The sequence below is a fragment of the Candoia aspera genome, chromosome 10, assembly GCF_035149785.1.
Source record: "Candoia aspera isolate rCanAsp1 chromosome 10, rCanAsp1.hap2, whole genome shotgun sequence".
In the NCBI taxonomy this organism is placed as follows: domain Eukaryota; kingdom Metazoa; phylum Chordata; class Lepidosauria; order Squamata; family Boidae; genus Candoia; species Candoia aspera.
In genome coordinates, this window is record NC_086162.1 from 15,596,202 (window position 1) to 15,623,660 (window position 27,459).

The 27,459-nt window shown below is 42.3% G+C and overlaps 1 protein-coding gene across 1 annotated transcript in view; it reads left to right on the forward strand.

Annotated features, from left to right (window-relative positions):
• The first annotated feature begins 976 nt into the window (after positions 1 to 976).
• HIVEP3 (HIVEP zinc finger 3) overlaps positions 977 to 27,459 on the forward strand; it is a 45,866-nt gene continuing 19,383 nt past the window's right edge. Inside the window, exons 1-3 of the mRNA XM_063312537.1 lie at positions 977 to 6,197; positions 8,884 to 9,029; positions 23,436 to 23,611. Of these exons, the coding sequence (XP_063168607.1) occupies positions 1,134 to 6,197; positions 8,884 to 9,029; positions 23,436 to 23,611 (5,386 nt within the window). The 5' untranslated portion in view covers positions 977 to 1,133. The remainder of the gene's footprint in view (positions 6,198 to 8,883; positions 9,030 to 23,435; positions 23,612 to 27,459) is intronic.

Below are 27,459 nucleotides of genomic sequence, written 5' to 3' on the forward strand. Positions count from 1 at the left end.
ATTTGCAGAACTTTGATCTTGTGCAAGGTAGCTGTTCATAGTTGATGTTTTTGGCATTCTGCCCTGGGAACTAGCTCCCAACCTATCTCCCACAGAAAGAGGAGAGAACAAGGTCTTGTGTACAATCCTACTCTTTAATTCCTATTGACCTCAACATAACTGTGGTTGAGTTTGCATGAATGTGAGAACAGCCTTCTGCATAGGCTGGGACTGTGGTTTCTCAGGGTCCTGGATCATGCATAGAGATGTCCTTGAGTTGAAGCGAATGTGAGTACAGCTCCCCCAGTAGAGGAGACCTCCAATGGAATGCATGGAAGTCAGAGAGAGAAAGGGTTAAGGCCTCTGGGTACAGCCCATTCACTTCTCCATTTGAAGTCTGTCACATGTCCAGCTGAACGCCTGAAGAAGGCTCAAATCTCTGCATTTTCAACAGCTTTAAGTAGGAGAACCGGGAATGACGGTAACTGATTGTATTTCTCTCCTTGTTGTCATTTCAGAAAGGTGAGTGGTAACATTTTCCAAGGTCTCTGAGCATCAAAGTGGAAGAGCAGGAAGACAAAAGAGACAATTGCACGCACATGCTCACACGGACAAAGCTGTGGTGGGTGGTGAGTTTTTTTCCCTCCCCGAGCCAAGGAAAGAGACACAGAGGGGTGGTTGCAAGATGAGCATAGGAGTCTCAAGTTTACAAAGGCTTGCATGAGAAAAGAACCAGAGGCACTTCCTGGGCTGCTCCGTGTCTTTGAAGACTTGCCACAGTCAATGGCACTGCAATGGCTCGGTTTAAAGCTTCAACACAATTCACAAGGAAAATATTTGGACTGCAACTTTTGGACAGTTTTCCTGCTTTGAAGTAGTTTGTCATGCTTTACCAGCGTGAACTCTGTTGACCCGCATCCCCCTGCCCCCCTTTCCCCCTGTTACTTCAGGATTGTTTTTCCCCCTGAATCAAATAGCAACCTGTGACACTTTGAAATCTTGAGTCTACAGCGGTTCTTTGGCAGCTCTGGCTTCATCTCAAATGCAAGCAAAGCAGGAAAGCTACAGGGGAGACCTCCCTTTGCTGTAAATGAAGCCTGGTGACAGTTTCCTGAAATAGCATTTTCAACATCCTGCTCCCCTTTTCAAAGGCCATGGATCCTGAACAAAGCAAGAGGAGCACGAAAAAGGGGGATGAGGCTCCAAGGAAAAGGCTCGTGAAAGGAGAAGCTTTTCAGAGCAGTGTCTCCTCAGTGACTCCATATCCAAGCAGCTCTGCTCCACTGCCAGGCTCTCCCCTCCAAGATGTTGCACCCCAGCAACGTTTTTCAAGGGAGGAGGCTCAGGAGAAGACAGGACAAACTCAACCCAAGCATTCCTCTTTTGAGCATCCCTCCCATGTTGCCCAGCTCCAGCAGCACTCATTGTCACCAGCATACAGGACTCCCCGGAAGCAAGAGCACATTCTTGAAGGGCCCACATGGCAGCTAGTTGATCCAGCAAGATCAGTTCCCTCGGGCTCATTTCCTTCCTCTGGGCTCCCTTCCAGCCATGGTCCAATCTTACCATCCTGCTCATCTGTTCCTACTGAAGAAGACAAGCCCGCTGTTCAAAAGGTCTACATCCCTCGTACTTTGCAGGTTTCTTTGAAACCATCCGAAGAAGGACAGAAGAAGGAAAAGAAGCCACAGAAGCCAGGCAAGTACATTTGCCAGTACTGTAGCCGGCCTTGTGCCAAGCCAAGCGTTCTCCAGAAACACATCCGATCCCACACGGGTGAGAGACCCTATCCATGTGTTCCCTGCGGCTTTTCCTTCAAAACCAAAAGCAATTTATACAAGCACCGAAAATCTCATGCCCATCGCATCAAAGCTGGGTTATCTTCGGGGACTGCTACTGAGTTGTACCCTTCCAGCTTGGAGATGGAGAAGATGGGTGGAGAGGAATTTGAAGAGCCTACAGAAGGAGAAAGCACAGATTCCGAAGAGGAGACAAGGAGCACTCCAGGCCATTTGTTGGAACTGTCAACCAGGCAAAAGCAAACTATGTTGTATGGGGCAGGAAGTCAAGGTTCAAGCCAAGAAAGCTGCTCTTTCCCCCATTCTAGCATGTCTCAATCCCTTGACGACAGCAGTGCTTTTGTGGAGCCATCTTCAGACCTTGCCCAAAGTCATAGATCAGAAGAAACACACACTATCAAACAAAAGCTTGCACTCCGGCTCAGTGAGCGGAAGAAGGTTATTGAGGAACAGGCTTTCCTCAGTCCTGGCAGTAAAGGAAGCACTGAATCAGGCTACTTCTCAAGATCAGAGAGTGCAGAGCAGCAAATCAGTCCACCAAATACCAATGCAAAGTCATATGCAGAAATTATTTTTGGCAAGTGCGGGAGGATAGGCCAACGGACTGCTATGTTAGCCACAACCACCACCCAGGAGTTTCCCCCAGTATCGTCTGAAGAAAAGCTGAGCACTGTTCCTTTGTCTGTGCCTCGGACACAGGTTATTGAACATATCACCAAGCTGATCACTATCAATGAGGCAGTTGTTGATACTAGTGAAATTGATAGTGTTAAGCCAAGAAGGAGTTCTTTGTCTAGACGAAGCAGTATTGAATCCCCAAAGCCTGGCTCATACCGAGAATCATTTCAGCTAGACATCAAACCTGGTTCCAGTGGCCAACCAGATCCATCGAAGTCGTTGACATCCCATGTTGAAAAAATGAAGCCTGAACCATCGTTGTTATCGTTCCAGCAATCCCACAGTGCCACAGAGACAGTGCCTCTTCTAAGAAGCCACTCTATGCCTTCAGCTGTATGCACTATGAGTTCTCCTCACTCCTTTCGAGGTAGCTATTCTTTTGATGATCACATTGCGGAATCGGAGGTCTTAAGCCGCAGTCAGATGTCTTCCCACCCCCGGATGCTAAAACGGCAGCCAGCTATTGAGCTACCATTGGGAATGGAGTACAGCTCAGAAGAGGTCAGTGCAGCAGGCAAAGAAAGCATTTCCAGACCTCCAGAAGAACAAGAGACCAAGGAGAGTGAGTTGACCAAAAAGTCAAGGAAGGGCACCAAAACAAAAGGATTTATGTACGAATGCAACATTTGTGGTGCTCGGTACAAGAAGAGGGATAATTATGAAGCCCACAAGAAGTACTACTGTTCGGAACTCCAGATCTCCAAACCTCATTCTTCTGGCTCACATACTTTGTCAGAAATGGAGAAAGGTCTGATGGAATCTGATCCTGGGCCACAAGTGATGCATTATAAGCTGGGAACTAGTTTAGAACTCACTCCACTGAGGAAGAGACGAAAAGAAAAGAGTCTTGGTGATGATGAAGATCCACCAGCTTTTGAGCTGACTGAAACATCCTCTTCTAGAAGCGGGCCAGCCACTCAGTTTATTGGGTTGAAATCCAGCGATGTGGCCTTGAACCTCACTTCCAAGTCTGTGAAGCCAGCAGTGGATCCCAGTCAGTCTGCACCCCTTTCTGATGTTAGTATAAGTTTTCACCCTAGAACTGCAAATCCCCCATTTACTACGGAAAGCAAAGAGAGGAGAACAACCTCAAAGGAAATCTCTGTCATCCAACATACCAGTTCTTTTGAGAAGTCTGATTCCATAGAACAGCAGAGTAGCTTAGAGGGAGAAGAAAAGCTGCTCTTACCTTATGCCTCCCAGCCAGAAGTCCAACTTGGCCGGCCAACTCACTCCATTCAGCCAAAGCTTGTGCGTCAACCTAATATTCAAGTCCCTGAGATTCTGGTCACTGAAGAGCCTGACCGGCCAGAAATGGAGCCTGAACCTCCACCAAAAGAGCCAGAAAAGATGGAGACTTTTCAGTGGCCACAGAGAAGCCAGTCTCTCTCCCAACTTCCTGCAGAGAAACTGCCACCCAAAAAGAAGAGGCTGCGGCTAGCAGAAATGGCCCAGTCTTCTGGAGAATCCAGTTTTGAGTCAATCAGAAGCCCAAGTCAGGAAAGCAGCATCTCCCACACTTCTAGTCACTCAGCTTCTTTTGAGCGAGAGGAAGCTGTGTCTCAGTCCTCTGAATCCCATGGTAAACCTCTTGGCCTTGGCTCCCACATGTTAACAGTGCCAAGTTCCCATCTCCACCACCATCACCATCATTCCCGAGAAATGCGAAGGTCTGCTTCTGAACAGACACCCAATGTCTCACATGCTTCTCCAATGTCGGAGATCCGCAGCAAATCGTTTGACTATGGGAGCTTGTCTTCATCTCCTTCTACATCCCAAACTCCAACAACATCAGCTCCACAGGAGAGGAGGAGGTGCTTTTTGGTCCGGCAGGCATCTCTCACCAGGCATCCAGAGCACGAACCAGACTCTGCCTCCAAAGGAGCAGCTGAGACAGAGGAATCAGTGCAGCCTTCAAATAAGTCTCCTGCTGCAAGCTTGTCACACCAGCAGCTGCCTTCCTCCTCTTCCTCCTCCTCTTTTTCTTCACACAGAGGATACCCAACTGACAAGGACCAGCCAAAAGATTGTCCTGAGTCCTCATGTACTTATCCTTGCACTGAAGCTCTGCAGGTGGTCCATCAGCCTGTCCCTCATTTAACACTTCATGAAAAACAGTATATGGGCCCACAGATCTCTCTTCTACCATTCCAGCATCTTTTGCCACCACTGGGACAGTCAGTTGAGCTTTTTTCCTCTCAGGCCATGGCAGACATCTTCTCCACTCAGTATTCCATCCCTCAGGTTCCTCATTCAATTTTCCAAAGTGCAGCACTTCCCCTTCAAGAAGCTTTGCTGCATCCAAGCCAGTTGCACATTGCCCCTCCGCTGCTGTCACACCCAGCTGATATGATACTCAGGCCAAGCCCATCAATCATGCCCTTACATTATCCAGGATCCTCACCACTTCCTTCTGCTTTGTTTCTGCCTCTTCAGTCCCAGCTTGCTCTCCAGTTGCCAAGTGACATTGGTGCCCATTTGCCCCAGCTCAAATCCAGCCTCTCTCCTGAAATGGGAAGTCGTACCTTCTCCCCATCAATAGATTATAGCCCCGAGAGCCGATTACATATTTTAACTCGACCAAGTAGCCCTTCTGCATCTATCTCCATTTCTCAGTTGGTGGTGCCTGCCTGTTCTGAGCCTGTGGTGTCTCTTGTTGTCCCAGTTCGCATTCAGGCTAACATGCCATCCTATGGAAGTGCAATGTACACAACTCTTTCCCAAATCCTAGTCACTCAGTCCCACTGTAGCGCCTCTTCAATCATACTGCCAAAATTTGAGGACTATCAGACCAAGGGTACTTTGGTCTGCACTGCTAACGTTCACAGTGTTGGTCTTGATTTGGCACAAATGATCACAGATGAGCAGAAGACCTTGTTCCACAGTCCTTACCTGCGGCTGCCATTATCTCTGTCAGAAAGGAAAGGCTACTTTCCCCTGGGTTCCACGTCTGAAAGCGTCTTGGATCTTGAAGGGAGCCCATCAAATGTTGGAGGAAGCAAGCGGATGCTTTCTCCAGCTGGGAGTTTGGAGCTCACCATGGAAACTCAGCAGCAAAAACGGGTGAAGGAAGAAGAGTTCTCCGAGACAGAAGAGAAGCTGGAAATAGTGATGACATCCAGTGAAGTAGAGGAAGGGAAAAAGCATGATCAAATGGCAGCCAAGACAGAAACACTCCCTACTATATTGTCTGAACAGTCAGAATCCCTGAAAGGCCAGGCTGCTTTAAACCTGGTCTTGCCACAGTCTGAGGCCTCTAGCTTTGAAGTTCAAAAGGAATGTAAGCAGCCAGCAGGAAAGAAACTGGAAAGCGAGCTTGTTCCTGAGATAGTGAAGAAGGAAGATTTGAGAGAATCAGCGGAACCTTCGGTGACAAGCCCTCTGAGCTCAGCATGTTCCTCAGAGGCTGCTCAAAGCTCCAAGAAGTCTCAGGACAGTACAGATGTTAAGAAGGTACTACTGTTCCCCAGTCTCCACACAACTACTAATGTCAGTTGGTGCTATTTAAATTACACAAAACCAAATCACATTCAGCAAGTTGACCACAGGTCCTCGGTGTATGCCAGCTGGTGCATTAGCCTGTATAATCCCAACCTCCCTGGTGTATCTACTAAAGCAGCCCTGTCACTCCTACGCTCCAAGCAAAAGGTGAGCAAAGAAACCTACACCATGGCTACTGCTCCACGTCCAGAGGCAGGGAGGCTTGTGCCCTCAAGTTCCAGGAATCCCAAAATGTCTGAGGTAAGGAAAATCACTTTTTCCTTTGGCCCTCATCTGTTTGGTTTAAGAATTGGACATCATTGCTGCCAGGCTTCAAAGAACTGGATCAGCATGTTCTCCAACTGAGTTGGGTCGTGGCTCCTAGAATTGGCTCCCCAAAGCAATGCTGGCTGGACATTTTGGAAGTTCTCAACCCAATGCATTTGGAAGATAGAAAGATTGGAGAGAGTTGCTCTAGAATCCCCACTCTGTATCAAGCTAGTTAAAGGCACACACACTTGGGGGTATTGGGTTCCCCAACACAGTTGTTTTGTTCTATCATTCTCCATCTGGTGCCTTTGGATATGTTGAAGCTGAAACTTTCAGAATTTCCAGTGATTAGGAAGTATCACAGTGATTAAGTCAACACTTTTGAAAGGTACTGCTTTGGGGAAAGCCATTCTGATCCATTTTATAGCCTTTAATGTGCAGTCAGCCCAAGGAATGGGCTGCTGATGCACCTCCTTGTTCGGTTTGCTGTGCAGATAAAATGATAGAATCAATCCTTGCTATGGAAATTGCATTACATGCCTTGCTTCCTAATGAGCACCACAGTGCTGAGTCATGTCTACTCTGTCTATTCCTGACTCTGTGAGCGACTGTTGTGTGGAAGCTTCCTCCTTGTAAGTTGCTAGGTTTCACTAGTGAGCCTCACTATCCCATACAGTGAAATTGGTAGAAAAGGGCAAATTAATGTATCTCCCAGTTCAGAGAAAAATGTATGCAGCTGCTCCTGGAGTCCAGTATGTATTAGGAGGCAAGCTATCACACAGTGGTCTTGGGAACAGTTGGTAATAGAAGTCACAGAAGACTTCCCAATGCTGGCACTCCCAGTAAATGGCAACTTGTGCAAAATGAGCACGGACACTCTCAGAAACCTTTGCTGATCTTGCGTAGTATGTAAAATCAGTTATATGTTTTACCAGTTAAATCAGTTCAAAGCCAGACAGCTCATTGATTAAAACCACCTTGAAGTGGTCAATGGCTCCACTAAAAAGTGAAATCATGCAAAGAACGGTTAACGAGAAGACTGGTTTTAGGGGGAGCTCAGCCCTGAAATCGGGGATGACTGATCAAACTTGGAAATTATTATAGTTTGGGGTTTGGGGCAGGGGATCACTGCATTGGTCTGAAATGTGGCGATCCTTTGGGATCAGCTTTGGATGGCTGCTAAATTCAAATACCCCTTACTGTGATTTCTGTTAAGAGACATAGAAGTAAAAATGATGGTGCTTTATATTATTTTATATATACAAATCTTAGTAATCTGTAGGAAAGAGCAGATCATTTGAAAGTTTTAATGTTTTCATTGCACTTCCCATAACAGGAGTTGGTGGGATGAGGTACGATTATGGAGTCTAGATCCAAGACTGCATGTTGCTTAGTAGAGGCTGACACAGCATAGGAGTAGTCATAACATCTTACAGAGTTACATTAAAATCATAGCATTTCATGTTTACCCTGGAGAAAAGCTTTTCTCTTTGGGCTGAAGACAACGTGAAGCACTCAGCCATGAGATGAAAAGAGGGCTGAATGCTCAGAAGCACCTGCAGGGTCAAAGAGGGTGTTTTTTGGCATAATATTGGGGTGATTGTCAAGTCAGACTGCTTAACTTGAAAGCAGACTAAAAAAAAAAAAAAGATGAAAACCAGATTCATGTTTTGGAAAATGGTTCCAGTCATATAACCTCCTTCCTCTGTCCTGTTAAAGCAATTATCTAACTGACTGCAGAGATTCCTTGGCAGAGTTTACCTGTTTATTCTTCTTTACTTTCTCATTGGCTGGTTATATGATAGTGGATGGAACACAGCACCATACCACAGTTTTGCTAGCACAATAGGACTTTGCGCTCCTCTCCATCCCCCTCACCCAACCCACTTTTCATTCCCAGGAGAACTCCAAAATCTATTCTGGTGATTGAGGGATCCTCTGGAGTAGATTTTAAGGGGCCATGGAAGAAAGAGAGAGGGAAGCTTGTCCCTTTGTTTCCCCAGCAGAAATCATGTCCAGTAAAAGAAACATATAACTGGATTCCCCCCATTCTTAAGAGTCGGGATATGCTGATCATGATGAGGAGGAGGATTTAGCCCTAAATCCATAGATGAGTGCTAATTCCGGGAATGGTGTTCAGGGCATTTCAGTTACTTTTTGTACGTGGTTGAGCTTTTTTTTTGCAAAACATAGATAATTGTTCTGTCTCATCTAGTAATACTAGACTTTTCCCTTTTTACTGTTGATTTTATTTTATTTTATATTACTGGTATTTCTATACTCCAGAATGGCTCGTCCAAAACATTTTCAGAGATGGACATCCTGTGACTCTTTAGAAGTTGATGAAGTACAACTGACAGCAGCCCCCAGATAATATAACTAATGGTTGAAATCCTGGGAGTACAGCTCAGAGTGCAGTTTGTCTGCTTATGGCATAACCCGTGCTCTACTCATGGCTCCTTAAAGTTTCGTTAAAAGAGACTTTAGCAGTAGCCTTAAAAAGAGAGGCTACCAAATTTGATTTCAGTGCAGTCCATGCCAGAAATAGCTGTGGGTTCTTTACTTCCGAGGAAGGGATTGAACCAAGGTGTTTGTGATCAGTGATCATGCCTCCTCCTCCTCCTCTTTTTTTTTTTTTTAAATAATAATAAACTGCTCTGATTTCTTTGGGAGATAGGTTCATCTGCCTTCACTCCTTCCCAGTGAAGGTCGAAAAGATGTAATGCAAACCAATAAGGAAGGGGATAAAAGAGGAAAAACTGAAGATGACATTCCTGTAGCCAAGCGAGGAGAACCAACCAGGATCAAGATCTTTGAAGGAGGGTGAGTATTTGTGTTGTTCTCATATTCCATAGTGTTTGATTGATGGGAAGTTTTGATTCTAAAAACAACTCCTAGGTAAAGGATGCCATGAAGACCCGTGTTAGCTCCAGTCAGGCTTAGTTTTCCACTCTTTCCTCTCTCTCTCTCATCACCCCTAAGGTTCTGGACTCTAGCAACTTGTATGCCAAGTGAGTAGCTTCAGGTTTCTGATTTTCTGTAATTCTGCCTGTAATAGAAGAATTGGTTGGAGCTGTATTATCCAACTTTTTCCAGAAGATTTGAGTTGGGTTGAGTTATTTCAAGCATCTCAGAAGGGTAGGATAAGAGTTTGATGCTAGCAAGATAGATCACATGTGCTCACTCCAGTTTCACCTATGGCTGGCTGCCCAAAGTATTGTACGTATAATCTTGTGCAGATGTTTCTGTTGCTTGTTTGTGCATGAAGTTGTACATCTACTAGTCCAATTTCTAGCTGTGGCCCTCTCCCCACAGACCTAGATACAGATCTGATGCTCTAGATTGGGGTGTTAAATGTTGAAATGGAGCTACTTTATTTATATCCCAATTTTAATTTTCACTGTATTTACTTCATACATTGCAGCCTCTGTTGGTGCTCAAATGATGGGGGAGAAGAAAATAATAGGGTGCCCTTAAGGGAAATCTGTAAACTCTGGCTTCTTGCCAGTTCAGCCACATCAAAGATCTACAGTAATTTTTCAAACCCAGAAATCCCCAAGAATGCTTAGAAAGAGGCAAAGTTGGCCAGGATTGAGGAATTATGGGAATGGGAGTTCCACAATATCTAGATGGACACAGTTTCTTCACTTGTGAGTTGATATTGGGCAATTTTTTTTTTACACCTTCTGCTCTTTTTTATAGGAAGCCATTCCCTGTCAGTGGCTGGGTTCTCATATTGTGCTAGGCTGTTTGTATGGTTTGAGTTTACTATGATTTGTAAATCTAGTTATTGTGCTTTGCAGTCAAGATTATGGCTTCAGCAGCTACTGAAGCTGATAACAATGGTGGTTAAAACAAATGCTATTGTTGCTCAATGTGTGATTCTAGCTTATATTATTTACCAGCAAGCTTTGACCTTTTCTTCCCATCTGCTTGTGCAGTTTTGAAAGGAGTTCATCTTTGTCCATAAATGTACAGTCTAAACAGTAGAGCCAGTTTTAACATTGCCAGTTGATGGGGCTTTGTGGTCATTTAAGACCAAGAATAAAACGTGATATCTGTATAAGCTTTCCAAGGTTTATTTCTGTTGCTTTATCAGGAAGGGCACATTGATACGATGGGTTTTTTTTAAGTACGTAAATATAAGCTCACCTAAGAAAGCAATAGATTGGTATATATAATTAAACACTCTTCTCCCTTTCCCTGCCTTTTTTAAAACTTGATTAGGTAGAACTTTGTGCTCCTAATAAAAATAGCTGAACATGGAGCTGCAGACGTAAAATTAGAAGCACAGTCTATTGCTTTATTACCTTTTTTCATTGCCATTGGCGATAAGTGAGCACGTTGCCCTTGGCACAAGTAAGCAGATGATACAAATCTGTAGTGCACAACACAAACAGAAATGAGCAGAGATTTGTGAGCTTTTACCTAGATTGATCCTGCAGATGGCATTTTTTGAAAAAAAGAACGTGACGTTTCAAATAGAAATTCTGTGCAGTTGCTTTTTTTTTTTAAGGTGGTATTTCCTGGACACAGAAGGTGGAGTAAGCTACTACTGTACTCATTTAAATAACATTGAAAAGGGTCTGTCTTTATAGATCAAGATGAACTGGAATATCCAAGAGTTGTAGCTTGCTATAAATATGCATTCTTCCAATGGTTCCCAAGTCATGCTTATGGACTTTCCCATCTAAACATCCTGTTGAATTTCCTTCCATGGTTAGTTTATCAGGATTTAAGATCTAGAATCAGTAGTTCTTCTACAACAAAAGCCAGTCCGGAATGGTATTTTGTCCACTTTCTTGTTTGTTTGAGAGATGAACCGGGGATGCTGGTTTGTCATGGCAAACAAACCATAGGGGAAGTTCTTCTTTAACTTCTATGGGCAGGAGAGCTAAATGGAGGCAATCAGGTGGCCTATAGCAGCATGCTTCTTTGATCAAGTTAAGCCAGGATTCTTAGTAATGAAAAGAATCTGGTTATGGTAAAGAATTGGGGTGAAAATTACTGGATTGAGGTAATCTAACAGCCTTACATACAGGGAGAAGAATAGTGATTTTAGTGATGACGGTGAAGGGTGGTATTTCGTATGTGAACTTCTGTGGATTCCATATACTTCCTTCTCTTAAACCACCTGAGCATATACTACTTCTTAATATATGAACATCTGCCTGTCCTATGGTGATATCATCGGGGCATTCTACCTTTGATCACCAAAGTCATGCAATGAGATGATCTTATATAGTCAACAGCAGTTGCATTGTGATGGTAGAATCTGTTGAGGAATATTCCCACCTTCTTTCGTTGTCATGGTCATGTTTTTCCCCTGTTCTTAACTTAATGTTCTCTATTTATTGAACATGATCCTAATTTATCCTGATAAAATTCATGAATAGAATAGTTTTTTTAGTTCTTATTTTAAACTCTGCAAGTAGTTTTTGAGCAAAAGGCACTGTAGTATAATTGTACATTATTTTGCAGTAATCCTAAAGTTAGTACGTATGTATATCTGATTTGACTTTTTCAAAAAAAATCTCACAAATCTCCAATAAGAACACAGAAGTCGTGTGTGATTTGGCCATCATGCAAGTTTTTTGTCAATATGATTTTTTTTTACAAAATGAGTCTATAGGACCCTATCTGGTGGCATTGTAGGTATCATGGCATTTGCAAGCTCAAGGTGCAGATTTCCAGCTTCAAATTTAATAAAAATAAATTGAGAAGCTGGCATAGAGTGATAGACATTTTGCAGAGTTTTAAATTTTTAGTTTGTATTTTCTTACCCGAGCAACAGTCATCTGTCTAAGGAACCAGGCGGCAGTTTGTGGGAACTTTATGTAAATATTTATTACAGGACCTGTCTTTGTCTTAATCTGTATTACTGAATGAGTTAATGTTGCTATTTACTTGGGTTGCAAAGCAGTAGCTGGTCATTTGAAGAGAGTGAGCGAGCTTACAGATGTTTTTCATCAGGGCACAGAATCAGCAGTTTTTCAAGGCTTGTGGATTTCTTGACGTCCTTATTTAAACAAATGACTTAATGACTGGAATTATGTGGGTTTTAGGGTTGCAAGAAGTCAAATCATTCTGCTTGTCATCTCAGGTTCAGCTGTATTGAATTCACATCCATGTGTTCTACAAGTCAGACGATAGCGTCCCATTGCCTTTAGACAGCTTCTTAGGCACCACTGGGCAATGTTTTGGTGGCCAGTAGCTCTGCAATAGTTCGAGAAGTCCCAGAGCCCCAGTGAGTGGAGCAATGATGTATCATGGGGGAACCATTTTTTCTTTATTTGGGGACAGTTAGAGGAGTTCTTAACTTCTAAAACTCTGTTACGGTTATTTTAGAAGGTCCACTCTTGTTTTCATGTGGTCTCTGTCTCGAAGTGAAAAATCGTATCATTAGTTTTCTGTAGCAGAGGTCAGAAGAAGGTACAGAGACCCCAAAGAAGGGCTTCACTTTCTTAAAAAAGGGATTGTGAACACTTCCATGTGGCCACAATTAAGGATGGTTGGCTCACTGGAGGAGGGAAGATAGTGTATAATACTTTAAAATGTTGGCAGCTTGTAGCTGGCCTCTTCCTTCTCCTATTATTTGGCTGGTCATTGTAGCTAGTAACTGCCAACTACCTGCTTAGATTACTATTATTAATTCCCAGAACATAGCTGAATGGTTCTGTACTAAAAGTCATGAACTCAATCATTTTATTTGTTTGTGTGCTTATTTATTTGGATGGGGAACATTTCTTAACAGGTCTACTTTAAAGTTGAATAGGTAGGGTTTCCTATCTTAGCTGGGAAACAAGTCACAACTTTGCAAACTGTTATTCACATGTCTAACAACATTTTATCGTTTGTCTAGATCTGGAAGTAAGCAAATTTATGTAAACTTTCCACACTTAAGAGTGAATTGAAATAATAATAATAAGAGTGAATTGAACTCTGAACCACAGTCTACGTGAACCTCAGAAGTCTGGGAGTAGAGATAAGGCATAGAAGGATGCTGAAGAAGAACCAGGTCTTAGCAAATAGCAAGAAGAAAACAAGGTCAGGGTTGCCCAATCTTCATAGCTCCAGATATATGAATTTCAACTCCAGAATGCTCAGCAGTGGGCATACTGGCTGGGGACACTCAGGAGCTGAAGTCCACATATCCATAGCATGTTGGAGCGAGGAAGCACTGCTCTAGACTGTTCTGCTTCTTTGACTACCCACTCCCTCTTCCATGGCCGGTGTAAAATCATGGCTGCTGGGTTAACCCATCACCTTAAGCAATAATGTAGTTTGTTAGATTTCTTCTGGATTAGATTTTGTCAATCACGAGTTATGGCTCAGCAGGTGAATGAACCCAGCTATTGTGGCTTATTTAACAAACAGGGTGAAAACCAAGCAAGGTTTAGTGTGATGTGCAAATCTGTTCTGTTTGCATTCCACACTCCATGTGGGGCAAGAAGGAAGAATCGCTGAGCAGGCGCTGGTGCTCCTGGCTTCCTTGGCAGAGAATACCTTTTACCTTTGGGGGCATGGCATGAGAAGGGCTCTCAGTTTTCCATGCTAGATAGCAAAAAACAAGGATATGTGGAAATGGGTATAATCAGGGTGGATGATCTGCTTAAGATAGGTCCTCTTGTCCTGACTATTTTTTTGTGTTTTATGTTAAATATGCTTATTTTTGTTTCTGGACAAACACATGTCCATCCTGGCTAAAAAACTGAGGGTAGTCCAAATTCTTGTAAGTTTCAGTAGTGCAACATAGCTCTCTATATGAAAAATACAGATTCAGTATTACAGATTAAGCTTTCATGTAACAACAGGAGTGAAAAAAAAATCTTGAGCCTGAAGGATTGCACAATCCTAAAAGTCAAATGGGAATTTGAATTACTGGGAATACAATTCTGTCCCATTAAAAATGTTTTGAAAGATGGTATATTTAAAAAAAGAAACCTGTATATAAAAATATAGAGTAAAAAAGAATCCTATCCAAACTACCCCAGAGGGGAAAAAAGAGGAAGCAAAAGTTCAAAAACCCTGGGGGGTGGGAGAAGAAAACTTTTAAAAACCTGAACAAAACTAAAAACAAACCCCCCACAAACCTAACTTATTTCCAGTCCTAGATATATATTTAAAAGTCCATTAAGACTGAATATATATTTCACCTATCCAGTCATCCAGTCATTTCTTCTCAGGCTATTAAAATAATATTTTATTTTATTTCATCATTATGATTCCATTTTAAACAATGAATTAAACCTAAATGGCTTGGAATCATATTGTCCAGCTTTGTCTCTCCTTTGGTACAAATCTAAGGCTGAAAGCTGACAAAAGTTAAGCCAAGTTTGAGAGTCTGGGACACCAGCATTTTTCCATGAGTACATAATCACCATTTTTGCAGCTGTCCAATCTTGATGTATCCAGTTGTTCTTAGACTGAAAAGTTCCAAATTTGGGTGATGTAGTTTAATAAAACCTTAACATCGTTAACCCTTCATTGCTTTCTAACCACCTGGTTTAACATGGCAATGATATTTAACTGGTAGTAATTACAAATTAACCAAATTCCTGCTGTAATTAAAACCAAGAACATGCACGGGTACTAAACAGTAACTCTTAAGCTGAGCCCACAATGGCAAGTAGTCAATATTGGTTCCCTTCTAGTATATGATTGAGGTTAACAAATAAGCCTGATATTGTTTAAAAATTAAAACCACCATCATTGTAAGAGAAACTTTAAGAAGGAGATCCTAGGTATATTCTCCTCCCCTAAAAATCTGACCATTAATTTATCATGATGTTTAAAATATTTATGTGGAACCAACATAGGGATTGCTCTCAATATATCTTATCAGTACTGATGTAAAATTCATGAAGTTTATTCTTTTCCACAAACTTTGGGGCATTTTCATCCAGCTTTTAATACCTGTTTCATCTGGTGATACATTTTGAAATATTCTTACACACTAAACTGAATAATTTCCTGGGGATTCTTGCTTGTAGAGCTCAAGTTGGATGTATGGCCTGTTTGAGTACCCTCTACTCCAGCATTTCTCAGCTTTGGCAACTTTAAGATAGGTGGTCTTCAACAACCAGGATTCCCCAGCCAGCAGTGATGGAATGTGTCTATGAAGGGGGAGGTGATGTGATAGACTACAGTAACGCTGCTGGTTCTCAGGAAGGAGGGAGCACATGCCAAGGCGGGGAGCAAGATAAGGGAAAACACAGTCTGGGGCTGGAATGTGGGAAGACAAAGAGATTCAGAGTAGCCACACCCCAGGTTATTTCCCTTTAGGTTAGAGTAGAGGAGCTTTAGCCTGGCAGGATTCTGTCTATCCGGTGTGAGCAAATAAAGAACAAGTTTGGCTGGATTGATTCCTTGTCATTCTTGGGCTGGGCCTGACACCAAGGTTGAGAAATGCTGCTCTACTCAATAGTTGTGTTCCACAACACGCTTCACCCAATTAACCCTTAGCCTTGCACCAGTAGAGTTCAGGTAGGGTTAGCTAGGTATAGGGTTAGCCTATACAGCCCTATATATAGGGTGAGCTAGGGATGCGGAAGGGACGCGGTGGCGCTGCGGGTTAAACTGCTGAGCTTGCTGATCGGAAGGTTGGCAGTTCGAATCCACGTGACAGGGTGAGATCCCGTTGCTAGTCCCAGCTCCTGCCAACCTAGCAGTTCAAAAACATGCAAATGTGAGTAGATGAATAGGTACCGCTTCGGCGGGCAGGTAACGGCGTTCCGTGTAGTCATGCCGGCCACATGACCACGGAGGAAGTGTCTACGGACAAACGCCGGCTCTTCGGCTTTGAAACGGAGATGAGCACTGCCCCCTAGAGTTGGACACGACTGGACTTAATGTCAAGGGAAACCTTTACCTTTACCTATAGGGTTAGCTATAGCTAGACTAGGAATATCTGGACAGCACTGTATGGTGGCAAAGAAATCAAAAGAACCCTGATTCTTGGACGTGTAGATTTTAGCTCATTTAGAGTAGCCCTAGTAGAGATAAGGCTTTGTGACATTATGAGCCCTTTTCTCCTTGGCCAAGCATGAAGCAGTAGTGTTGGCTTGGCTGTTGGAGGCAGCCAAGTGTCTGAGAGATATGTTCTGGATTTCAGGCTTTTGCAGTGAGATCTTAATTTAAAGAGGTTTTCCTTTTTCTTGATGCTCTAGAGGGGCAACATAGGGAAATTGACTAGATTTTGGTATTCCCTTGACATCGCTGGGTTAGTTTAAACCAGTGTTTCTCAACCTTGGCAACATGAAGATGTGTGGACTTCAACTTCCAGAATTCCCCAGGCAGCATGAATTCTGGGAGTTGAAGTCCACACATCTTCAAGTTGCCAAGGCTGAGAAATGTTGGTTTAAACTTTTATATGTCTGGGTCTACTTTGAGATAAATCTAACTCTGAAGTTAGTTGAACAATCAGTTAATCTCCTTTTGAAGTCCCCGTAGCAGATGAACTTCTTCCTGGCCCAATTAACCATATTGTTAGAATAGTCCAGACTGTCGCCAGGAGATAAGACTGACTTGAAGGCATGTACATATGTGGAATAGGGCCAGTTATGCCCGTGAGTCCAAGTCTTGGCCTCCTACGCCCTGGTTGAGTGTGACTTCTTGTGCTATTGCATCAAAGATGAAGTTTGCTCTTTAAAAATACCCAGAAAAGGGTTTCTGAGCCACTAGCTCGTTGTATGATGCAAAATGCTCCAAGTTGTCTCAGTGGTGAAAGTGGGGAGAAGGGAGATGTGGCAACTGCTGGAATTTGGCCTTATTCTGGGTGATATTATATAATGTCTTGTGTCTTAGCAACAATGGTAAAATGTCTGCTAATTCCCAAGCATTCATGTTCTTGTGGGTGACAGCCACCTGTCTATCTCTGCCAGATCTAAAATGTCAGAATTATACAATTAGTCAGCTCTGTGTAACCACACTCTTTATGCCTGGGTCACTGGAGCTGCTGAAAAACGGTTAATACAAATGGTCACATCTGGATTAGAAATCGAGTGCAAACTGAAGCTGCATTTGTATGGTTTCTGTCTAAAATGCAGATGTTTCTTTCAAGGCAAATCCCTTCTGAATTGACAATAGCTTTTCATTATAGCATGTAAAAAGCACAGATTTGGGAAAAGATTAGCAGTCCTTTGTACCAGTGCATGTTTTTTCATAAGACACTTATCTATTATGCATCTGTTCTCTGTGATTCTGGAAACAACCTAGGTTTCTGTTTTACTGCCATACTCACCTTGGCTTGCTTTATCATCCACACTACCTACATTTTAGGGCAACTGGAGGCAGCAGAGACGCTGAGCGAGTTCTCCTAAATTCAGTTCAGAAAGGAATGTTCTTATAGATGCATTTCAGATGAGTTTTCTGCTTGGAGTTGGCATTTTCTGTGATTTAATCTATTTATGGCTCAACAGGTGGCAGCATCTGGCCAACATTACCTGGGCTCAGGAATTAAGCAGGGTCAAGCCTGGTTAGGACTTGGATAGTAAGTCCCCAGAGAATTCTGATGGCACAGTAAGGTAGACTTGGAAGTCAAAAAAACTCATCCAGAAGAAGGAAATAGGGACCTTCCTCCATAATCTCTAGGAGTTTAACTCAACCATAAAATATTTCTACCTTTATCTTTTACTGGATATATCCATTTTATTCTTAATAATATCCCTGTTGCTATTATTAATAATATTGACATTATCAATACAAAGCATTCCTATGTTCAAGATTTTTTAAGCAGAAGAATGTTGCAGACAGTCTTGTTTGGTAGGGGGAAAAAACTTAACCGCTCAAATTTCCCAGCACAGGACAAACAACTCAGAGGGACCAGATTTTGTTTAGTTAAACACCTAGAAGTTCTGGGCAAGTCACTAGATGCTTAAAATGCCATAAAGAGGATGTTAGTCACATCTTGGGTGTCGTCCTAGTCTTTCTCTTTTGACCTAACTATGTCACAAGATTGCTGTGAATATTTCAGGTTGGGTGGGTGGGGGAACACTTTCATGTCAGCTTTTTGTAGGAAAGGTAAGATGATGGTGGTGATGATGATGATATGATGTCTCCAACAGACAAGTTCTCTTGCGCCAAACTCTTTGAAATACCCATTGCTTCTTTGTGAGAAACCATTTACCTCCTTGCTTTGCTCTGGGCTTCCCTTTTCTATAGCTCAGTAGGCAAGCTTCCAAAAGACAGTTTCATAGCCCCAGTAAGATTTGGATGGAGAACTGGCCAGACCCCCAAAGATGTCTTTTCCCCTCCCTGTAACTAACCTGGGAATCATGTCTTCTCTTCATGCTCACTCAGCAGCCCTGTCCTTTTGGTGTGTGTTTAAGGTCTGCAAGAGATTCCTTTCCCGTTTTGTCAAGCTTCCCAGCTGTTTGCGGCTCCAATCTTGCATGTGGGTGTGATACAGCATCTGGGAACAGACAGTTTGGCAAAGTTCCCTGACCCTGGAGTTCCCAGTCTTCATGTTTGTGACTTCTTCTTTTGATTTGCCTTGGAGAACAATAGCTTGAGAATGGCTGGGTCTAAGGGAAAACTAGGTGAAATATTGGGTTTGGGGGTTCCTGTAGGCCCACCTGGTTCTAAATAAAGGAAAGCAAAGGCAGTATCTACAAGCATCAGTTCTCAAGTCTGCTGCCTGCATGACTGATGTTGCAGGAATCTGCTCTATTGGCCAAAGCGTGCCGGGGGGCGGTGTCGGACACAATGTTCATGTCAGGAAGGAGATCGGCATTGTAGCTACTGTGACCCATAAATTTATTTCTTTTGGATTTTTAACCTGAACCTGCCAGGGAAGTATCACATGCCTTTCTGTCAGAGTGAGCCAGCCTGCTGGCCAGCCCACTTCTTTTCTTCCTCGGGTTGTGTGATCTTTTTTGAGCTAGTGGTTACTCAAGAAAACTTGCCTCCAGTAGCAAAAATGACTAGGTGCAGTTTATTCTGTATCTGTCTGACATATAGCCATGCAATGGAGCAGACAGTGCAGGTGTGGGTGTCAACCTTTGGACTTCATTGATTCCCCAGGATCCAGGATTTTTAATTATAATTTTGCTGACTTTTATTTAAACAGTACCACTCATAACTATAGAGTACTTACAAGTCTCAGTCTAAATTATTCAAACTATATGCAAAAGAAAAATAAGGAAGGAAGGAAGGAATAAGGGAAGGAGTGAGTAAAGTGGCAGAAAGAAAAAAAAGCGGGGAGGGGGAAACTAAGAAGATAATTAGGAAAAAACACCTTAGGTTGTTTTGCCAAAATGGCCAATTTCATCTGTGCAATATTTGTTTGCTCTGGGGTTTTCTGCACTGTCGGAATGTTTTCTGTGGCTGGCCCAGAGGAGGGAGATGTGGCTTCTAACCCAGAAGCAGTTGGCCTCCTACCCCTGTTGGGCAAGTATAGGTCCACTCATCCATTGCTATATCAGAATGAAAGACCACTTGGAGGGGAGAGGGTCTTTCATAGATGACCTTGAGTCACTTTGCAAATGTGTTAGGCCAAATACCAGACATTCCCAGTGAGCATAACCAAGGCCCATGAGGGTTGTAAATTATAAGAGTGATGGTCCAACAAGGCACCAATGACTGCTTTAATGCATGAATGTAGGCATCTAGGGGAGGTTCCATCAAATACCAAAAAAAAAAAAAAAAGCAGAAACAACAGCTGCTAATAGAATCTCCCTGGGCTCATAATTCTCCCCCAAATAGAAGAGAGTCCTGGAAATTTCGAAGTTCCCTGTCAAGTTTGGATTAAAATCTGGGCTGGCAAATAATTCCCGATTTTCTTCTGCAACCCTGAATCCCTTTCCATTTCTCTGTCCAAACGCACTGTGTGCTTTAAAATGTTGCTTCTGTTTGAATATTTCTTTAATCTCTGTGTCTCTTATGTACATTGGATCACACATTCTCTCACACAATTCCCATGTTTCTAACTACTGGATAGATGACCTGGAAAAGTAGCAACCCCATCCCTCCACCCCCGCAACTTTTTCCCCCCTCTTCTTTTAAATAAGGCTTGCTGGGTTCTGAAGAGATGTTGTTCTTTGATAGTGCTGTACTCCAGGATAACAAAGGGTCAATGTAGGGGAGTAATTAAAAGTAATACAAAAACAAGGAAATGCTAAATGGAGACATAGGATTGATTGCCAACAAGTGAATGCCAAAGGAGTGGAGGAGGCGGCCAAGCATGATGCTCAAAGCAGCTGATTTTGGATGTAGGTGGTGAATGGGTCATGCTTTCATGCTTGCTTGCTCTTTCTTTCTTTCTTTCTTTCTTTCTTTCTTTCTTTCTTTCTTTCTTTCTTCATAAAACACTGCACAGCAATATAGGGAAGCATCCTCTAGAAATACTAGGGAATATTTTTCTGTTTTGTATTTTGTATTTTGAAATGATGGGGCATTTCTCCAAATAGCGTGGAATGATTTTGCATTTTTTAAAGGTCCAAAATCATGCTTGGGTCAAATTAGCATAAAAATATGTAGTTGTGGGTAAAATGTGTGGGAAAAGGTCTGTTTCTAGGGTCAATTGCATAATAAATGTATGTTTTATGTTACAATGCATTCAAAAAACAATTTAATATGCATTGAAATGCAAAGCAGAATGGGACAGCCCTGCAAATAGAGCTGATGGATTGGGCATTGCTGTCTCCATCTAAATTATGATTCTAGGAGATTAATGAAAGAGAGTGGGTGCAACAGACTCAGGAAGGGAGAGTTCCAAACATTGGGAATGACAACAAAACTAAGCAGAACACAGCATGAACAGCAATTTTAACAGTGAAGAAAAAGGATGATTGTGTACTTTCAAGAGACAGCACTGCCATTTGCCCTCCTGTGGCCTTATATAGCAGTAATTCTTCAGGGATGGAGTGATCGAGGTGGTGGCCTCCAGTTGCATCTCAGCTCAGGACTGTATAGCCAGGGACGAGCTAAGAAGTCCTATTCAGTTCTTTAAAGATAATGGTTTGGTCTTCATACCTCCTAGGTAAAGGTAAAGGTTTCCCTTGACATTAAGTCCAGTCGTGTCCGACTCTAGGGGGCAGTGCTCATCTCCGTTTCAAAGCCGAAGAGCCGGCGTTTGTCTGTAGACAATTCTGTGGTCATGTGGCCGGCATGACTGAACGGAACACTGTTACCTGCCCACCGAAGTGGTACCTATTAATCTACTCACATTGGCATGTTTTCGAACTGCTAGGTTGGCAGGAGCTGGGACTAGCAACGGGAGCTCACCCCGTCATGCAGATTTGAACCGCCGACCTTCCGATCAGCAAGCTCAGCAGCTCAGCGGTTTAACCCGCAGCGCCACCGCGTCCCTAGCTCATACCTCCTACTGTTTTGTAATTGTTGCTACTGCTGTTTTTATCTTGTCTCAGAATGATAGAGTAGAACTGAAAGGGATCTTGAAGATCATATAGTCCAACTGTTGAACTATAGTCTTCCTGCAGAAGCTCTTGGAGGCCCTGTGGGCTGCTGTAGGAATGCATTTGGCCATCCATGCATGCAGTCCCTGCCCCATTTTTGAAACAGACAGAGCCCCCCAAGGCTGCATTACCAACATTCACATGCATAATGGTAATATTGGTAATATATTTTCTCTCTCTCTCTTTACAGTTTAAGACATAAAACAGGTGTGTTCATTAGGTTTTCACCTAATCTCAGTCTGCTTCAAAATCTCAGCAGGTAGGAAAAGCTGTTGATAGAAAGATTCTACTGCAATTTGGTTCTTGGGTAGAGGGCATGAGGTGTAGGACCCTTCCATTTCTTCTGTTTGCTTTCTTTCAAAGAGGTTACATTTTCCAGAATTATTGTGAAAAATTAATAAATAGGATTCTAAGATTCTGGTCATTTCTGCTCTCCCTCGCTCCTTGCCCAGGTACATATTATACAAATGTCCTTGTTCAATGAATTACTTAGTAGATGCACTGTATTTAGGCACATCGATTCTTGAACTTCCTTGATACCTGTTAAACTGACTTTATCCTTTTAGCAATATTTTTTCCAACATACTTGACATTTCCTGCTCATTTATTTCCTTGTCTTTTTGTAAATGAATCATTATTAAACTAAAACTGCTATTTTCTCTTGCTTTCTCTTTTTTGGAGGTTGCTCAGTGTTACTAGCCAATATGCTCCATTTAATTGTTCAGTTTCAGTTGAACTTTCTCCCCTTTTTTGCCCCCCAAGAGTTACTTTGGGGGGACATTCTCCCCTTTAAATGTTTTAGACCCAGTGTCCCAGGCTATATTCCTTGCAAATTCAAGACATTTCCCCTCTCTGTCCCCCCAATACATTGGTAATCTTTGAAGTTCTCTAAGGCAGAGAGACACATTTCTGTGCTTTGAATGTAGGAAAAATTGGAGGAAGCAATTGCTTGTGTACTTTTTCCAAATAATAGGTGTGAATTATGAATATCACCATAGTTTTTCTTTCCAGCTACATGAATGACGACTTGTTCCTGACTCTAGTGGGAAAGGGAATCTCAAGTTACTAGGCTAAGCCCAAAAGCTAACAATGTTTAAGAGTGGGGGATATCTTTCCCTGACATGTTCCACATGAATTTCTGGCCATAGGTTTCAGATCACAATCTTTTCTGTGATGTTTAGATTTCAGTAGAAGGCATTAATATGACATGTGGTTGAAGATGATTAGAAATGTCAGGGGTTCACTTGCTTGGTAAGGGGGTGTTTGTTAATAAAGCAAGGCTACAGATCTGAGCTTGATATGCTGGGCATGGAAATCCCTTCCTAGCATGGAGCTCCCTGTACCCTGTATTCGGAAAGCGAAGCCCCATGTTTATTAAATGTGTTTTTAATCGTTTGGTTCCTCTAAGGAGTCAGGATGCCACTCATGGTTCTCTTCTTGCTAATTTAATCTTCCTAACATGAGCTGCATGGATGGGTGGGAACCTGAACGACCCTCCCCCCGATCCTAGTCTGACATTGGCTCTCTCAAATTCAAAAAAGAAGGAGCTGTACTCAAAAACTGACATTCTCCATTGAAGAATATACAGGTGCTGTGGTTATAAATGAAAGCTCTATATCTGGGGTTCTGGAGGACTCCATGTGCACACACATTGTTCCTTGATGCTCATTCAGTGAATTTTTAACCTGCAGCCATGAATAATGCAATGGGATTGTGTGTTGGTTCTATTATTATTATTTTCTTTTCAAGGAAACTTGCTATGTTAAGGTGGGAATCTTTTATTTCTGTTACCATGACACCCTGTTGCTCATAGGTACAAATCAAACGAAGAGTATGTGTATGTGCGAGGCCGTGGACGAGGGAAGTATGTATGTGAGGAGTGTGGAATTCGCTGCAAGAAACCCAGCATGCTGAAGAAACACATTCGCACGCACACAGACGTCAGGCCCTATGTCTGCAAGTACTGTAACTTTGCTTTTAAAACCAAAGGTAAGCACCAGTCAGCTCTGAGCTCATATTCCTAGTGCATTGGCTTGCTGGTTGACATTTCCTTGGGGGCAGTAGTGGACAGATGCTTAAAATTCAGTTGGACAGGACACAGAACTTCGAACTGGCTGATAATTGGCTGAAGCATGCCAAAGCAAAGCTGTCATTTGCTGAGTAATCAGAGCACAGGGCAGCCTTTGAATGGAGTATGTCCCGAGTATAAGGTTTGAGGCCAGTGAGATCAGAACCAGTGGTTGCCAAGCTAGAGAAGGCCATTTTGATGTAAATCAGCCTGGTTCCTTCACTGAAAGCAACTTTGAACAATGAATATCTATATCATATATTCATTAATTCAACAGTCAACCAAATAGTATTTTGTTACAGGGCAAAGGCAACCCAGAGGCATCATTCAAAGAGGTCCTATAGGCTTTCAAGGGTATCTCCAGCCATATGTGCTAATATTCTCTCAAAATAAATATACTATCCTTGACCTACTCTTATTGGCAAAGTTATGCATCAAAGAAACATATTCCCCCAAAGGACCATGCTTTCAATCCAAAGTCTGTGAGTTGGTCAGTTCTTGAAAATGCTTATTCCCCACCCCACATCTCTTTAAGCTTCTGGATCTGTTGATTTATTACTTCTCACTTTTTGTTTACTGATAGATAAGAGATAGTTTTAATTCCTGTAATAAAGATAAGTCTGAAAGCATGACTGAACTGCACCCAGAAGATTCATAATCCAGGAGAATATGAAATCTGACCAAGCTACAGATTTTTGTTGGTGAATGTGATGGGAGGAGGGATGGCTTAAAGGAAAACATACAATTACTTTTAAGAACATAGTAGTGTGGGTAACTCAAGAGTATTTCTCTGCAAGCCATACTATGCTTGAGAGCAGAGTATTCTCTTCTTTCCAGTGGGAATAGCTCATGAGGTTCCCCTCTGCTTCCCATGAATCAATTACTTTGAATCAGGCATAAGGGAACTTAGCTACCAGCCACTGTTGCGTTGTTGAGAAATTTGGAGAAGGTAGCATGTGGCCAGATTTGGAGGTGGCACCTTAACTTAATTTGGTATGGATTTTTCTCTAAGTACTAATGGTGTTATTTATAAAAATCGCCAAAGCTGCATGGCCAGTTAGTCTGGGCTTTGCCAAAGGCCTCTATGGGCCAATTAGCATGTTCTAACCTAGACCAGAGTCTAGAAACCTCTGCCCAGGATATCAGAAAATGCTATAGAAATATGCATATCTTTGTTTAAGAGAAATCTGCCTACATTTGAGGTGGAAATTCAAGTGTTCAGAATGTCTCTCTTGGGTTATTCTCATTTCTTGTTCCAAGGGAACCAAAACTCACTGTTGGGTCTTCGACATGTAAAGCGTTAGCTCTGCATTTGAATTCACATAGTGCTTTAGTTTGAAAGGTTTCAGTTTGCAAAACTGGTAGGAGTCTCTTCCCAAGGCCTTGGAAAGGGACACTCAATCAGCATACAATGCTTGCCCAGATGGACCACCTGTCAGCCATATTGAAAAGCTCTGTTGTTGTCAGCATCCACATGAATGGGTGTAGAAAAAAGTATTTGGAACTCTTCTTTGGCATCTTGACATAACTGAAAGGTGGGGTCGACTAGAACACTTGCATTTTCTTGTTCATTGACTGTCATCTGAATCTTGAGATGTACATAGAATTTGTTGTTCAGTTCAGTGAAACATAGGCTGGGGAATGCGCCTTCATTCACTTTGGCTTAGAGGCTTTTTCCTGAAGGAAATCAGAAAGAATCAAGCTTCTTTTCCAAAATAATTAGATGTTTTGAATTCGATTCTCCATCCTTCCCTGCCTATCTTCAATGCTCAAATGCCTTGCTTACCGTCCCCTTCATCCCCTTAATTCCCAGCATTTGTTCCTTTTGAACACCTTCCAGGTCCTGGTAAGAATACAGGCAGCATATAGGAACAATAAAACATGCCTTCTCATTCTTCTTACTCCTTTCCTTTTCGTACATTGTACGCCAACACTACTTGTGTGTCCCATGTGGAGAGATAGATGGTTGTGCAGAAGTCAATCGTTTCTCTCTCTCTCAGGTTTTAATCTGAGACAGAAAAAATTCAGCAGCTCTTAAAATTCTGCAAGCTCTTCTTTGAAGCTATTCAAATAAGTTCCTGAATATCTATTCTGACCTGTCCAGAGGTCTAGACAGCACAGAGCACAAGTATGCAGGTAAAACAGAACAACTACAGTAAAGATCATCACAAAACATACCATTTTCAGGACCTTGGACAACTCATTAGAAAAACTGTTGTCCCTGCAGAGGATACAGTATCTAAGATGGCGGACAGAACCCAGTCATTTATTTAATCCCAGCTGGATGATGGCTGCAATCCTTAAACGATTCAAGGCAAGTAGCTGAGGAATAGTAGAAGCACTGGGGTTATCATTCTCGGAATCTGAAGTGGAGGGGAGGACTCCATTCTCACACAAGGAGGGCCTGGGAAGAAGCTATGATTTGTCTTGCTGAAATGGAGATTTGCCACTCACCTATCCACTGAATCTTTGGGGGGTTGAGTCTCAGTGCCAAAGAACATAATAATGTTTGCATGCAGAAAGGATAGGTCCTAATCTCTGCATATAAAAGAATGAGTATATAACTGAAGTCTACCAAAGCAGACATAGAACATTGTTTCTATTCTAGTTCCAGTCTTGCCAGTTTGTAAACATCATTATGATATAACTTTGGAGAAAGTAATACTTGAAGAATAAATTACTGACAGTTTTTAAGGCATTTTATCTTGAAGCTTGAACCAACAAAATGTTCCTAGTATCAGTGGTATTTTCAGAAGTTTTCAGGTGAAGATAAGGAATCTAAACAAAGCATTCTGGGGCTTGGCAGATTCAACTGATGCCACATCAGGTCTCAGATACTTCTGGAAAATGGGACAACTGGGCAATCAGGAAGTAATTTGCAGTCAGATTTGAGTCCTCCAGAAATCTCAGATACTGGTCAAATATAATGGAGTAAACCAGTGTTTCTCAACCATGTCAACTTTAAGATGTGTGGACTTCAACTCCCAGAAACCCCCAGCCAGCTTTCAATTCTGGGAGTTGAAGTCCTCACATCTTAAAGTTGACAAGGTTGAGAAACACTGGTGTAGACAATATGAGCCACTGAATTACATTACATTGATATAAAGGCATGTAAGGTAGAACACCATTTATTCCTTTTGAAAAGGAACTCAGCTTCTGGGTAAGTCAGTTTGGTAGGAAGAGTTCCTCCTCCCTGAATTATCCCCTCCTAAGTTTGCTGCTTGTTTGCTTGCTTCCTAAAAAGAAACCAAGTTCTATGGCACAAACAAATCTGGGGTACTTTTCAATGCATTTGTGTATAATGTGTAAGTGGGACGCAGCCTTCAAGTGAAATTGAGCAATTTCCAACATTCACTTAAAAGGTTTGGAAAGACTAGCTATTCTATTTGTGTGTTTTAAGATCCAGCAAAAGGTTATTCTGAGCCACAGAATTATCTGGGCACATCTGAGCCACATGGAATCCAGTTACAGTGCTGAGCAAGGACAGACTTCATCTTCTAATGCTGAAAGCAATGGGAGCTGAAAGTTCTTAATTTTGGCTGGATTGTGTTATTCACATATAGTGGACAAACCCTTTCCCCCCCTTTTTCCTTCCCCCTTTTCTTTCTGCTTCGATAGCTTGTGGCAAAGGAGAAATAATTATTATATTTTAACTTCAGCTTGATCCTAAGAGTGCCTATTAAAAACCTGAAAAAAGCAAGTATAGAGGTGGAGAGGTGCAGATATACAAATGCAGATAGATAAATATATAGTAAAGTGTTCCATTACT